At 42.8% G+C, this 16,636-nt stretch overlaps 1 protein-coding gene across 1 annotated transcript; it reads left to right on the top strand.

Moving 5' to 3' along the window:
• The first annotated feature begins 4,100 nt into the window (after positions 1 to 4,100).
• enc3 (ectodermal-neural cortex 3) lies at positions 4,101 to 15,332 on the top strand. The gene is made up of 4 exons (XM_041040415.1): positions 4,101 to 4,396; positions 5,704 to 6,738; positions 6,829 to 7,602; positions 13,818 to 15,332. Exons 2-3 carry the CDS (start codon positions 5,716 to 5,718, stop codon positions 7,573 to 7,575), a joined length of 1,770 nt encoding a protein of 589 aa, XP_040896349.1. The 5' UTR covers positions 4,101 to 4,396; positions 5,704 to 5,715; the 3' UTR covers positions 7,576 to 7,602; positions 13,818 to 15,332.
• Positions 15,333 to 16,636: the final 1,304 nt, after the last annotated feature.

The raw sequence follows: 16,636 nt of genomic DNA, 5'->3' as shown, positions 1-16,636 counted from the left end.
TCCATTAACCTGCTTCATCAACATCTCTCTAACTGAACACTGACTGTGTGAGTTATCCTCTGACAAACTTCATGATACTTTTTCTTAACATGTGCAACTTTCTTGTAACCACATTACAGATGTAGTCACATAAACACAACTCACTCAAAGTACAAATGTCCATTAAAGTTAACTTTTTCATATATATATCCACAAATACCAGGATATATTTAACCAAGGACATCCTGGTATTCTCAACATATGTGACTGAAAAAAACACCATTGAAATGTCTACACAAACTCTAAACAACACTAAAGTAATTTACAAATAACACACTGTCCATTAAACCAAATTACATGCTTGCTCTGCACAGAAAATCAGGATGACCTTCACACTCTCAACTCATTTATATGCTCATATGGTGATACACTCATAGCGCCCCCTGCTGTGAGGGGGCCATGTCTTTTCTGTTGCTGTATACTGCTGTGCTTCTCTGGGGAAAAGAGCAGGAGAGAGAAGAGGACATAGGAGGACTCTTGTGCATGGCTGCGCTGGCTGCGACTCCCGCGGCTTGCAAGGGGTGCGAGAGCCCGCCCATCGCTGCTTGCAGCTTTAATTACAGTTTTAAAATGCATTTGTGTAAGTGTGTTTCAGCTGAATGTTTGGAATGATAAAATTCACATATAAATGGCAGGGGGAAATTAAACTGTCTTGCAAAACATATCAGGAGGCTTTTATCTTTTCTGGATTATCCTGAATAAGCTGTATTTGAAAATATATTATAATAGAACAATGTGCACATCAGTGTGCATAATTTTGATTGCCATGTTCTTTTTATACATTGCATAATTACACTGCATTCTGTCAGTCATTCCAAGGCCGTTACTGTAAACTGGTCTGCCAACTTGACTAAACCTGTCAGTTTGCCTGGGTAAATAAATAAAACATTCACTTCTAACTGAAACTACATAGGAAGCAGGAGCCAACTACAAAAATAGAAAGTGATAAGAGCCTCTGCATTGTTTGGTGTCAAGGCCTGAGCGTGAGGATGACCCCCTCAGAGGACCCCTCTCCTTATGTTTCAGACAGGATGACCTCACTGAGGGGACCACCTGCCTTGAGTGAACAAATATGTGGTACAGTGAGTCCACAGGCAACAATGCAGTGACGGTTACTGTCGTATAAACCAACATTCTGTGAATGGTTTGTGGCAATGCAGGGGGCATTGAGGAGTGGTTGTAGGGGGTCTGATTAGTGGCGTGCCTGCCTAAGAGTAATTAATGGCCAGTTACACAATGCACATGCAAACACACACACACTCACATATGTCCTCAGACCAGTTTGGCTTCAAGCCATGGGGCTGAGTGGGGGGAGGGTTGGGTTAAAGTGCAGCAAAATGAATTAACCCTAGATTACAATCATGAGTTCATTAATCTAATCTGCTTAAATTCTTAATCTCCAGTAGGCACACTTGTGTGTATGAAAGCATTCAGCCCAGTCTGATACAAGGGAGGCTTCAACATGCACCAGCAAAAAATGGTTAGGAAAATGTAAATTACCAATGTATGTGTTTATTGATGTCAGACTCAAAGGCTTAACAAAGTTGTTAGTGGTTACTTTGGGGACTTTCAAGTGTAAAAAAAAAGAAATTTGGTAACTTGAAATATGAGTGGCACTCAAATTTAAATCCCCTGTAAGAAAACAATTGAAAATAAATAAATACTGGATAAAAGGAAAATTCTCTGTCTCTTTTTTCTCTAACAGACAGTCACACGCACATGAACACAGTCGAAAAACAGCAGCAGCTTTTAATCTTCAAAAGCAGCTGTTGAGTGACAGAAAGAGAGAGAGAGAGAGAGAGAGAGAGAGAGAGGGAGGGGAAACCTGAGCAGTGAAGGCATCGACTCCAGTGTTGGAGAGTCTCTTCCAGCCTGTCAGTTTTAGAAGGGAGTAGTTCTGCTCAGAGCCTCTATTGTTTGAATAAAAATGAGCTCATTTTAAACCCCAAATATTCAAAGCATCCTTGGTCTAGTGAACCTTTCAAATAGTTCTGTTAGCTGTTTCTGTTTTCATTTCTAGCTATCACTCTTTCTCCTTTGCTGACTTTCATGGGAATGTTAATGCATGAAAAGCACAGGTGCAACTAATAACATCAAAAAAAAAAAAAAAGAAAAAAGAAAAGCCTCAGTTGCTTTTAACTGAAACAAACCATAGAGCCAGTTCGCCCAACAGCAGGGCCCTGGTCCTGGCACTCCCAAAACGGAATCAAGCCATTATAAATGACATTAATTACACCTGCAAACATGTTGGGACATGCCCCAACAAAGATCTATGTGTTTATTGCACAGAAGAGGTAGATTTGCATGCTTTTCTATTTAAATAAAATTAGCATTTGGATGCTACTTACTTTTATGCAGAATGCACACAGAACAAGACAACTGTTTTCTTAAAGTTCTTCTTCACTGTGTTTATATAGTAGTTATAACTTCTGTGTTGTTCTCATGTTTTAAGCAGCCCGTGAAATTCTTCGTATGTGCAGGCTGACTTGGCTGATTCTTGCCTGACCTGATTCTTGTCCTGATAGCCTGCCTGGAACTGAGGGACATTCTTGATAAATTCCTGTAAACCTCACAAGTACTTAAATCCTTCAGAAAATGCCAGGAATTCAGTTGAAGAAACGATCTCATGGTCCTCTGAAGGACTTTAACCTGCCATCATATGATCATTAAGACTGCTGGTTATGTGGAGCTGGCACTCTGAGCAAGGGGCCAACACTGTGCATTGTGCTTGTTAGAGAGCGGGGATGCTGATCAGTATTCCTTATGATTATTATCAGCATCAGTATCTGGGTAAACCTCATATCGTATTAAAATATTCTCTTTCTTTGCTTGTTAAAAGTCAGAGGTATTCAGCCCAGGCAACAGCCACCACTGAGGACATGTGTCAGAGAGTTTCATTTCCTTTCCTTTTTTTTGGGGGGGGGGGGGGGGGGGGGGGGGGGGGGGTTTGTTGATTTTATCAACTGGGAGGGAGTTTACATTCTACAGTTAAAAACTATTATTAGATTCAGTGTGCTTGAATGTGACTAGATTTAGGCCAACAAAAAGGTAGATGAATTATGGCTTCAGGCTTCATTTCACCCCACATTTTATTTCTGGAAGTGTGGAAAATACTTTGAAACAGCATTTAGACCTTCATCTTTGGCAATAAAAAATTACAGTGCACATTACTGAAATGTTGGCAGTGCTGGAGGAACGCATAACCTCAGTATTTCTAAAATGCAGAGAATACTATTGGGGATTCAGTCTGTATCTTACTTGAAGACTCTTCAGTAGGGCTTAGTAACTGCACATGTAGTGTTTGAACCCAAGGCTGGGTTGTGAAAACCTCATGTACTCTAAATCTAAGGAAATACACTCTGGTGTGATTCCAGTATTGCCTCTGATAACATGATGAAGCAGCTGAGTTTCTGTGTTCTCTTGAAATTAAGGCTCAAAAGTTTATTTTTGCTGCTGCCTTTAATTAGGAATTCAGGCGTGTTCATTCATACCTATAACTATAGCTTAACGGTGCTTATCCTTTAAAAAAATCAATTTTAGCCAAACGTTTTATCTTCTGTTTTATGTCTCTTTAAACGTGTCTTTTTTTTTTTTTACCTTGCCTTGTAATAATAGTGATAATAACAAGGTTATTATATGCCACTTATCTAAATCATCAAATACACATGTACACATACATACCCTAACGTGTAGCATATACAGAGGATATATAGTCCACAACATAAATATAGCCCGCTATACATACTTGTGTTTCTTTTATATTTTGTCTGCATGCCCTTGCCTTGCTGCTGAAAGGTGCTATACAAATAAACTTCCACTGCCTTGATAGTGGAGACAAATTAGAGATTTTCTTCTATGTGCACATTCATGTGCAAGTGAGGAACGAAGCAGGCAGGTGAAACACACAGTGGCAGGTGTTTCTGAATTTTTATGGCATTGGTATCTGACAATGATTGATTGTTGGATAAAGAATAAAGCGAGCCTTTTCCGTCGTGTTTCTGCCCATTGGACAATAGCAGCAGGAATAGGAGGAGTCAGAACGAACACTACCGTTGGCTCTGCTTTCTCTCCGCTCAGCTCGTTGCTCTGTTGAAGGCTGCGTGGCTCCCCGAGAAGAAGCGGAGCAGCTGAATTGAAAAAAAAAAAAAAAAAAAAAAAAATAGTGTGTTTTATTTTCGGGCTTAAACTAAAAGCTTGCGACGCTCACAGATGGCTCAACCATTTCCCATTAGTTTAGGACACGTATTAAACTCGGAAAGCGGATTCGTCTAAACTGAGCCACAACTTCAAACAGATCGACGGCGGAACAAGTTGTAACCGAGATAAAGGAATCCGGATCAGCTCTGCTCCGATCAAGGTAAGCATTTAGACGCCCCCGATCCTCCTAAAGTATCGATCACCGAGATACTTGATTGTTTGACGTTTCTCCAACTTCCGAAATATGAGTTTAGTTACAGGCTGTATAACGTCGGGTCCTTTTGAAGTCGGGGGGTTGTAGCAGGCTGGATGCTTGCAGGCTGCTGCTAACTTGGGAGGAAAGTTGAGCGCATGCTGAAGTGCTGACCGGAGTTTCACATTTACTGCACAAAACGAATTGGATTTCACGCTGAGTCCCTCCACGGAAGTCCACCGTCTCCCTCCCTTTTCAGTGGGACTGAATAGCCGACTTAAATTTATCTGCTATGAAACAATGGAGGCTTTTAAGCGGAAGATATTTATTTGGTCGTTTTCAAGTTGTGTACAGTCCTTATTAACCCACTGTGCCACATCGTGATTATTACAAACGAGTAATATTCATAATACCATTGAAATGTGTTAGTAGCTTGTTATTATATAATTATATATACTCGAATTTGAATACCGAATGCAATAGTATTTGTAATTCAGCATTAACATATTCTCCCACTTAATGCAAATCTGCGAGCCAGTCTAAACCCACTGCAGATGATCAAAAGAAACGACTGGGTTTTCATCTGTTGCACAGTGGTTACATAATTTGATCCTTAAGGAGCTGGTCTGAGGTGTCACATCTTATGTGGGCTTGAAAGCTTTGCCTTTGGCACCACCTTGTATGTGAGCCAGCAGAGAAACAGAACAGGCTGGCAGGAATTTATTGGCTCTGGCTTTAGTTGGAGGTGACTCACAGCCATGAAATGTTTATAGGGGTGGAAAGATATGATACAGGGCAACACACCCAGGTGTTGCTTCTTTACCTGACATTAATTACAGATGGTCGTATCAGGGGCTAAGTTACCGTAGCTCATTTGCCAGCACAGGTTTGAGAATTGAGTTTTGACACTGATGTAGGTTTCACAGTGTAAATCTTTGTGCCACACAGTGTACACACAAGGGTTTGCTGTGGGAGTGCTTCTTATCTGATCTCCTTTCATCTCTCTAAAGTCTGAAGTTCATTTCCACTGTAACCCAAGGCATTGATGTATATTTTATTTTTGAACAGCCCATTCATCAGATATTGGCATAGTGAGTTTTGTTTAGTCATAAAATGGGAGGAGTGTTTATGGTAGCGTTCACATAAAAAGGAGCGCACACTCATAAAATCCCATTCTTCCTGTCCGGCTATCATAAACTGTTAAATCAAACAAATGCAAAGGAGTGGCTCTTTCCACTCGTGCTTATGTTTTTATCCTGTATTTCCTCTTCCAGGTCCAAGGCAAGATGTCTGTCAGTAACCACGAAAACAGAAAGTCTCGCTCTAGTTCCGGCTCCATGAATATCCAACTCTTCCACAAGACGTCCCATGCCGACAGCTTGTTGACTCAACTCAACCTGCTGCGCAAACGAAAAGTCTTCACAGATGTGGTTCTGAAAGCCGGAAACCGATCCTTTCCCTGTCACCGGGCCGTCCTGGCTTCCTGTAGCCGATACTTTGAGGCCATGTTCAGCGGTGGGCTCAGGGAGAGTCGTGACGCGGAAGTCAACTTTCACGACTCTCTCCATCCAGAGGTGCTGGAGCTCTTGCTTGACTACGCCTACTCAGCCCGAGTAATAATCAACGAGGAAAACGCAGAGTCGCTCCTAGAGGCCGGAGACATGCTTCAATTCCACGACATCAGGGACGCGGCAGCAGAGTTTCTGGAAAAGAACCTCCACCAGTCAAACTGTCTGGGGATGATGCTGCTGTCAGATGCCCATCAGTGTCAGAGACTGTATGAGTTGTCGTGGAGGATGTGCCTGGCAAACTTTGCTACTCTCTTCAAGACAGAGGACTTCCTCAGCCTGCCCAGAGACAAAGTGCAGGAGCTAATTCTCAGTGAAGAACTGGAGGTGGAGGATGAGAGCCTTGTGTACGAGGCTGTTATCGACTGGGTTAAGGCAGACATGGAGCAGAGGCATAGCGAGCTGCCCGAGCTTCTGCGCTGCGTCCGCCTGGCACTGCTCCCAGAAACATATCTGCTGAAGAATGTCGCTTCAGAGGAGCTAGTGATGTGTCACAAGGTGGGCCGGGAGATTGTTGAAGATGCAGTAAGGTGTAAGATGAGGATCCTCCAGAATGACGGTATTGTAACAGGGTTCTGTGCTCGGCCAAGAAAAGTCAGCCAGGCTCTGCTGTTGCTGGGAGGACAGACTTTCATGTGTGATAAAGTCTACATGATCGACAACAAGACCAAGGAGATTACCCCCAAAACAGACATCCCAAGCCCCAGGAAAGAATGCAGTGCCTGTGCTATCGGTTGCAAGGTATGTGTGTGATATGTACTTCAACGTCTGCATTTTCATTTAACATTATATAGTGATATTCAAAATGTGATTTCTCTGCCTGTCTCTCAGGTTTACGTTACTGGAGGGCGCGGCTCTGAGAATGGAGCCTCCAAAGATGTGTGGGTCTACGACACATTACATGATGAGTGGTCCAAAGCAGCTCCCATGTTGGTAGCCAGATTTGGACATGGTTCTGCGGAGCTCGACCACATGCTGTATGTAGTGGGAGGACACACTTCTCTTGCAGGATCCTTCCCTGCTTCTCCATCTGTGTCTCTCAAACAGGTGGAACAGTACGACCCTCAGACCAATAAATGGACCCTGGTGGCTCCGCTCAGAGAAGGGGTGAGCAATGCTGCCGTCGTTGGTGCCAAAAACAAACTCTTTGCCTTTGGGGGCACCAGTGTAAACAGAGACAAGTATCCCAAGGTGCAGTGCTTTGACCCTTGTCAGAATCGGTGGTCTGTACCGGCCGCCTGTCCGCAGCTGTGGCGATACACGGCTGCAGCTGTGGTCGGGAACCACGTTGTAGTGATTGGCGGTGACACTGAATTCTCAGCCAGCTCTGCCTACCGGTTCAACAGCGAGACGTACCAGTGGTCAAAGTTTGGTGACGTGACGGCCAAACGGATCAGCTGTCACGCAGTGGCGTCAGGAAACAGACTATATGTAGTCGGGGGATACTTTGGGGCTCAGAGGTGTAAGACTCTTGACTGTTACGATCCATCGTCGGACTCTTGGGACAGCGTGACCAGTGTTCCCTACTCACTCATTCCCACTGCCTTCGTCAGCACATGGAAGTACCTCTCAGCGTAGAGGGACACGCTGTCTGAGGTTTCTACGGTGAGTAATTGCAGTTTCCTGAAATTGACACGAACAAACAAGATGTCAATTACATGTGCTATACATAGTGTCCCTATTGTCACATAATAAATGGGATCTGACTTTATGGAAACAAGAATATCTTTAATCAGTTTAAACCACACTGTCACTTATTTAACAGACCCATGTGAATGTCAGTTTGAACCGGACGAGGCCAGTTTAAAATCCTTAGCTGTTGTCAGGGTTGCTAGTGGTTACAGTTACACATTATCTAGCTGCTGTGGCGGCTGGGTGTTGGATAAACATGGTGGAGTCCTGGTTTAGAGAGCAGGAGGAATGTCAGCGGTGCTGGTAATTACAGAGACAGTGCTACAACACAAGACCTGTGTCAGTGACAGGAGCGAGGTGGAGAGGCAGGGGTCAGGTCTGTGCTTGTAGCGCCAAGAAGGCAAGTGCTGTGCAGGCCCAATCTCCTTGGTGCTAACCGACTGTCAGTTATGAGAACGGTCGTAAGTTATAAAAGTTATAAAAGGTGATATGAAACAGGTGTCACAACATATAGAAGGCCTGAAGCCAGAGGAACACAAGGAGGTTTGGGTGAATTTGGTGATATGCCCGACTTTATACAACTTAATTCATATAGCACTTTATGATTTTACAACGTTTACAAAGTGCTTAACAGGATAAAAAAACTGCTTTAGCACCTGTGAGGTGACAGAAAAAAAAAAAAACAGTAATCATATCAGAAATATAATAAGGGGAGCAAAGGATCAATCTCAAGGGTATGAAAATATGTTATCAGTGAAGAATTGCTCAATCTAATCTGCCTGAGGAACGACAGGTGGCAGTTTTCACAGCTTTATGTGAGATAAGAGATGATAAATTTTTCCTGAGGTGTTTTCAGTTTTTCACACAGGGTGAGGCAGGAGGTTTGGAGAGGCTAGTAGATGAAACAAGACGAGGAGATATAGTAGTATTTTGAAGGCTTGTAAGTTGTTTTTACATGTGCCCTGTGGTGGTGGAGTTTCATGACGTAAGGCCCTGTCCTGTGATCTTATTTTAGTGCTGGTGCAATCAATGGAAAACAGTTCATTGCTTCACCAGTCATTGGATTTGCATTTTGAAAAAGCTCAGACTCTGCTGCATCTTTTATTGATGGTTTTGTGGTTTTATCTTTACTAGAGTAATGAAATATCAAAGTAAAAACATGGCAGGGTTTTATTACGTTGACTACATTCACTGGGCTTCACAAAGCAAGTATCTACCCTGATGCTATATGTTCACTTTAATGCAGCCTGTTTGCCACAGAGCTGCTGTCTGTAATCAAGGATCTCAAACGCCCACACTTAAAGCAATAGTTCGCCTATGTGACGCTTACACTTCTTCACTTTCTTGCTGAGAGTTAGATGTGAGGATTTCAAATAAGGAGGAAATTCATGATCATAGTATGAAAACTTCTGTGGTTTGCATCTTTTACCAGCTGAATTTCAAGTAAAAAGGTCCTGTTAGTTGTTACCAGGAAAAAAAAAATCCTGTGACAAAATAGGTTGAATATCTTTGGTATACTGGTCAGTGACTAAAGTTTAATTACTCTTTGTTCTGCAAAACAGCTGCTTTTTCCTTACAGGAAAATGTGAGAGTAACTCAAAGCAAACTCTTTTCTATGCTGCCTAGAAGTTTGAAAGTAAAGCTAAGTGGAAGCAAGTGAGAGGCAGAAGACTTATGTGTGACTTGTGTCTACAGTAAACAGCTGGATATGATGGAGCAGGGGGCTTAACATTATGAGGCTGCTGGTATGGACCGCTGTCTCCATGGTAGTCAAGGTTTTTCTGGCCTGATGGAGACAGACAGGCTGGCTATGAAAGATCAAGGCACTGCATCTATATGAACTCAGTTACACAGTTACGGTAGCTACCATCACACTGCCGACTGCCTTTATGTTTAATTACAGCAGACATGGAATAAGCTCAGATTTCCAGCTTGTTAAGCAGGCGTCCTACCCTGACTCTGGTCGACTTTCTCTTACCCGAGATGGCCACATACACAAAGATATATACACAAACAGAGGAGGAGGTGAAGTGGAGAGTGAGTAAGACCAGGAGAAGCAAATCTATATTTTGCACCATTTGGCAGCCGAGACTAACGCCTGCCTTAAAATACTTTGCTCCCAGGGCTGTCAACTTTCAGCTGGGATCAGAGAGGAAAATAATTGTGTGTGTGTTACTCTTTTCATGTTTATAATGGGGCTGAAAACCACCAGTCAGCTGTTTAAGTATTCACTAGTAGTATTGTAAGTTTTCAAGCAGTAGTGAAACCACCCGCTTTCTACTCATACTACTCTCACCACTCTCTCTCGCTCACTCACACAAACACACGGCCAGTCACATTGCTGGCATTGCCTGTCCTTTAAAAAGCCAGCCATCCTTACTCTAATTTGGGAGGAATGAAGGTGTGGCCAGCATTCCCATTAGTAAAGATTTGTTAATGTTGCCTTGTGGTTGAGGCCTTTCAGTTGTCCTGGCAGTGTGCGTGGCCTGTATGGGATTACCAGCCTTACTGCTCTTTTTGTCACCACCTACTGTAGTTCGTAGCCTTGTGCATTTCCACCAGATGTGACTAACCACAGACTCCAGGGCCAAACCAGAACCCACTGTTGATGGAAAAGTATTTGTAAATGTTAAAGCATTATGGTTCGTATTTGTTATGGTCTAGACAGGAGAAGTAAATAGCTTTTTAACATTCTCAGACTGAACAGATTTAATTTTATTATTTTGACTTTTTTTTCCTGTGCAATTTTTACAGTTGGTAACTAGCCTTTAAATGGTATATTTGGCGTCTGCTTTAGAAGTACAACGTCAAATAGCATCAGGGTGTAATCTGGTCTGTTGTTGGTACCAGACTACAGGCAGACAGGGTGTAACCAGAGATCCCTGCACAAAGTTCAGCACACTCTCTCTCTCTCCTTTAAATCACTGAACTATAACGGCCCCAGAAATGACTGTTATCTACACTTGATCCTTTGTTTTCTCAGCACACCCTCCCCCCCACCCTCCATCCCTCTACTCTCCAGAAAATCACAGACATAAGCAGCATTCTCCTTTTTAACGGCTTCAACTGAAGCGCTTATGAGGTGGGCAAGGCTCTGTGCGATAGGGTACACCTGGAGAGGTCAGGGGGGCCACAGAGGGAGTCGTCGGCGGGCTCTCTGCATCCCCAGACAGCTGCTGTAAAATGGAAAGGTCACAGTGGGATCAGGGAGGAGGAGTGCAGAGGCCCCAGTCACTCAATACTAATGTTTTATTAATGCCTTGCTGTGAGGGCCACCAGGAACACAAGCTGAATGAGGCTTTTATTGTGGCATCTGTGTACAACAACGATCCCACCTCCGCTCTCTCTCAGACACACACACACATACAGAGTTAAAGTTAGCACGTGCACTCACACACTTCGTCTCCGGTCCCTTGAGTAATCAATCTGCAACGTTACAGCCCTTGGCATGGCTGCTTAAATTTGCATAAACCTAATGGAGTTTTTATTGGTCTTTTCTCCACGCTGCGAGTAACAAAAAGCAAAAGGGAAAAAGATGCTTAAAATGGCTGAATAATCACCCAGACTAATTTGATTACGCCCTTAAAAAGAGATGAGCTGTCATACAGTTACAGGGGGCTCTTCAGAAAGCCAGCTGGGATGGGACAGAGTGTGTCTGCCTGGTAATTAATCTGAATTACGTAATATTTGCGCCTCTGAAGTACTACTGAAGTGGCGCGTATTCAGTCACAGAGACACTCTTTGTTTCAGTCTTAAACCAGAGTTTCTACAGGGATTCATCAAGATGTGGCTCATTATACTTTGCAGCTGTACCAAGATGCTTATGGCTCATCCTGGAGTCCTTTATTTGTCCCTCAAAACAATGCAAACACATGTAAATGAAGTGACTGTGATTCACCACTGTATTGACCACTGATACAGTGGTATTCTAGGTGGTCATTAGTAAACATGGCACAGGCCTTGTTGGACACAAGGGACTGATAAAAAAAGAGGACTCAGCTTTAGTTTGGTGTATCATGGGTAATTTGGCCTCTAGAAGACACGGATGGAGTCCAAGGAGCAATAAAACAAGCAAAAAGAAAAAAAAATCTGGAGACAAATCTCATGATGCAGGTTTTGTCCACCTAGTCCAACCTAGTCCCACTGTGTGTGTGTGTGTGTGTGTTCTTTCAACTAGACAATGTGACATTTTAAAATCACATAAAAGCTTAAGATTTGGTAATTATTTTTGTTTTATCAAACTCAATCTGGCGTTATTTCTGTGTGGAGGAGAAGTGATGGAGCAGGCAGACTGAGTCAGGTTAAACCTCTGAGCGCCAGATCCAATCACTTCATATGGTCCCAGCCCATCTGTTTGGTCAGCTGAAGGACACATGGACTCCCCTCCATCCCTCACAGCAGCACACTGTGGTTAGTGCAGCGGACCAGACAGAAGATGCACACACGGGGCATCTGGGTACTCTCTGGGTTACAGTTATTAACCTCGCCGCCTGTTGCCATCCCACACTTATTCACTCAAGACATCTTACTCCCTGTTGGCAGAAGGAAGTCATATCCATGAAGGTCAATTTGACTATTTTGGTAAAATGAGAAAGTAGAAAAGTTTTAAATGCAAAGCAGGCTGAATTTGTCATATACAGAAGATTACACGTGTCTGTGTTGAACAGTGTGGCTGGTACAGCCCAGGGTCGTAAATAATTGACCTCGACGTGACAGGTAACAATGAAGGGACTCTGAGACAGTCTAGAGCTCATTTCTGATGACAGCAGGACCCTTGTTGCAGCTGAGGGAACTGAAGTTTGGCAATACGAAACAGGGATGGTGTTGTTTGACGGACATACTGATGATAGACATATAACCTTTGTGGAAGCTGTCCTATTTAGACAATACAATCAAACTTTTCTTGTTCCCCTCTGGACTGCTACCCTTGTTTCCAGTCATTATGCTAAGCTAAGCTAACAGGCTGTTGGCTGCAGTCTTATATTTAACCAAGGAAAATGAGATTATATCAATCTTCTTATCTAGCTCTAGTTTTGTAGAAAGAATGTGTATGTAAGGTGTCAAAAAAAGTATTGTTTTGGTTTTGCCACCAAACCTGTGTTGGTTTCTGCATAGAGGCCATATTAAACAGAGACACATCTATTTTAAAATTCAGCTTCAGCTCAAGGTATTGTATTTTGCAATGCATCTTGACAGTAATTCTTCTAGAGGGTTTAATATCCAATCAGATAGTTTTCCTACTGCTGCTTAATCTAAAGCTTATTTGTAACCTCTTTTTGCCTTTTGTTATTCCAGTAGCACAATGCTCTGGCTGTGTATTACTGTTATGCTCCAGGCAATGTATTCGCAACAGTAACAGATGTGTACAGATCAGTGAAGGCTTCTGTAGCATCAGCCAGCTTTGTTGGCCATGGAAATGAGAACTCATTAGGTTATCCAAACAAGCCCCCAGCAGAGCCTGCCTGTAACTGTCAGCTCTCTTCCTCCTAGCATAGAGAGCACACACACTCTTCATCTGCTCTGGCAGAGCTGAGTTATCATCAAAAATATGTAAATGAGATGCAAACATCACATTCGGGTTTCTCTCCAACCCCACCCCCCGCCAAATATCCAGTGGAACATTCCTTCATAACTGCAGGGGAGGAAAATTAGACGCTCAAGTATCTGAGGTTGCAGAGGGAGCCGGAGATGAGAGGTTCCAAAGAATTCATCTCAGTGTTTGTTGTAAAAATTCTGCTTAACACATGCAGGAATTTGAAAATTGACCCATAAGAAGGCCTCATACAGTATGAATTCTATCCGAATAAAGCAGATGGTTTTGGAAAATGTGTTTTATCGGAGTCCAGAGAAGCCTATTTTTGTTGAGCGGGGTCCTATCCTCTGCCACCCTCAGATATTTATTACCTAGCGACATAAATGGCTTGAGCAGCTTAATCCCACATGCCAGGAGGACTTTAGTTAAATAACGCCCCGTCCTGAGGCCTTATTAACGCTATGTGGGTAAGCCTGATAAAATGGCATGGTGATAAGCTGATGTGTGGCTCGGAGGAACCAAGTCCCTGCATTCTTCTCCAGTCCCTGAGAATGCCCAGGCCTCCCCTCTGGTCATGTGGTCTGTCCTCATACAACAGCAGCTCCTCTGAGTTCTCAGGACCTAAACATTAATCTCCCTGTGTGTCTTTCCCCAGATCAGCCGCGGCGTCTGGTATGCGGTCTCCCTTCGACGGCTACAGAGAGGACGAGGACGGTTTTGTGTATTCCTGCTGTGGCTCTATCCAACCTGATTCACATTATCTTTATCTGGAGAGGACTGAAGGCCCGAGTCCTGGAAACGGCCCAGAGACTAGAAGTCTGCAGCCTCTTTCCACCTGATCTGTTTACTCGTCGTTCTTGTGTAACTTTCCCATGTAGCCACTAGCCTGAGCTGGACTCGTTGCCATGTATACTGCATGGACTTTACGGCTGTCTCTATATAACATGCAAACCACAGCCTGGACAGACCTAGACAGGCATAGATGTGTGCTCTGGGCATCTGCCTCAGATTTTTAATCTTTTCTCTTTCCATCCCCCCTGGGTCAAATAAGCTACTGTGACTGTATCAGCCCTGCACTGCTCAACTGACTCACTCCATCATCAAATGTATATTATCTCACCAGTAGATTACCAGTTTAACTGGCTCTTAAAGGACTTATTAGTGTCTCTCACTGACTTGTTGTTTAACAGTGAACTAAAAAAGAAAGTCAGCTGTCCTTTGTTGTGGTTCTTGTCCCCTACTGACACTGGGCGTTTACTCAGGTGTAATTTATTTGGACTGCTGATAGACTGAATTAGACCTTTGCTCTGCCAGGCGTATGGGGAACTAGAGAAGACATTTGGGGAAGTGTATGATTTTGTGCACAGAAACAATCTTCCTGTCTGTATTTTTAGACGTTGGACTTGGGCTTCCCTCAATTTTGGTGAGCTAAATTTGTATCTCCTCCTCAACTTAAAATACAAGCTCGCAAGAGAGAATGTGACCCGTTACGGCTGAAGAAGATACTTTTCTGTTTCAAGATGCTATTTTGAACTTGTTTTTTTTTTTTTTTTTGTCTCAGGGTTATGTATAGTTTTGCCTGTATTTGTTCAAGGAAGGGTAATGTTTTTGTTTTATGTCTTTTTCTGGTCTGAATACTTTGTGAATGTACTAGTTTTGTGATAAACAATTTTACAAAACTCGCTCGTTTTAGAAATGTATGATTACGCTTAATAGCAGTGGTCATATTTAAAACATAAATGTTGCCAAAACCCAAATTGCTAACCTTAGTGTTATTTTGGATTTAGATAATGAAAGCTAGGTGTTTTCAAAAGTAGTTAACTTTGTAGCTATAATATTTGAGTATCTTTAATGGAAGTCTTTTGTGTGTATAGTTTGTATATTTCATTTGTAGAAGCCTTTGATTTGCACAATTTGTACAAAGAAATTTCTTAATGGTCTTAATTTTTTTGTATCTTTGTCTTAAAACAGCTTGGGATAGTGTGAATAATCAAAGCCTTTTTTGTAGCACATAATTGAATTTTTTTTCTCTGTCTCAACAATCTTCATTTGTGTGTAGGTTCCCAATATATCAGATATACCGGTATATTAAGCTATTACTGATACACTATCTGTTACTTCATGTTCCACTGTTCATAACTTGTCAATAAATGTCATCTTGTTGAAAACATTTTTCGGTGTCTGCCCTCTTGTTTTCCAGGGAATGACTGGAATTCGGCAGCTGTGTCATTAAAACAGCATGGTCAGCCATATAATCACACAGGTACTCTTTACGTGCTTCGACTAGTTTCCAAACGCAGGTTAGGAGTGGTTTCGGTATTTACCGGGAACACTCGTCTCCTTCCTCCTGTCGGTCTGTCCGCCTGTCTCTCTCTTATAATACCCCCTTTTCATAGCGATATCACACACTCTGGTAATGTGGTATGTGAAGTGCAAGCCTCTGCTGCTCTGGCACTCACCATGTAAGATGTGCACGCAAGTTATAACCCTCAAACCCTGAAGAATGTGCTAGTTCTGCTCAGTCAGGTGATGCTCCTCCATGCTTCTCATTCTGCAGCTGCCAGGTCTACGTGAGAAGACAGTGCAGTCCAGACTGGGCGTAGGGTGGGAAGATGCCTGCCTGGCACGATTTTGCAAAGTGGCAGGGAGGAGAACCAGAGAGGAATGTACCCACTCTCAGATTCAGGGAAGTGGCTCTGGATGTGATGCCTGCAGGCTCAAAGTTTGATGATGTTTGTGACGTCTTAGCTACTGAGCCATTATTGCTGTTTTGTTTGAACAATCTGCCTCCACTCTGATATCAGACTTGATGGCAGTTTCTTTGGATTTCAGTAGCTCCTGGTGTACTTTAACTTTCAAATTCTTCCTTGATTTATTTCAAAGGTGACAGAGCATCTGTTTCTTAGAAGACGTTGTTATGGATGATTTAAACACTAACTGTTCTTTGAATTCTGTTCTTGACCTTTGAAACAGTAAACTGAAAAGAGCAGATCATCAGTAGGGTAAAACTCACAACCAAGATCATGTTCCCTATTGGTGTGCGAACTATCCAAGAGCTCACCCAAAAGCTCTCGAAAAAGCCTCTAAGTCTGTGGACCTTGAGAAAAAGTGGCACATGCCAAACAGACCCCAGATTGCTCCCATCCATGGTACTGCTAATATGGCCGAAAACTTGCTACATCTGAGAACATGTTATGTTTTGACTGGCTCCTGAATCTCTAACACCTGCCCTGGTAGAGCTACACTTGGCTTTAATGACAGGATTGAAAATACAGTTCATTTGCAGAGTCACACAGTAATTCTCTTCTTTAGACTGTCACTTTTATCATCCTCCTGCTCTCACTACCCATCAGACAGAAACAGAAGGTCGACGAGTCATGAGGGAAACAGCCTGAATGTTTTGCAAGTTGTTTGTGAGTTGTGCTCTAAGTGATTTGAATATCAAATTAACATATCCTCAGATATGTTGATTGC

This window comes from Toxotes jaculatrix, chromosome 6 (assembly GCF_017976425.1).
Source record: "Toxotes jaculatrix isolate fToxJac2 chromosome 6, fToxJac2.pri, whole genome shotgun sequence".
NCBI classification, from domain to species: domain Eukaryota; kingdom Metazoa; phylum Chordata; class Actinopteri; family Toxotidae; genus Toxotes; species Toxotes jaculatrix.
Note: the sequence above shows the minus strand (reverse complement) of the source record. Positions and strands in the feature narration are given on the sequence as shown.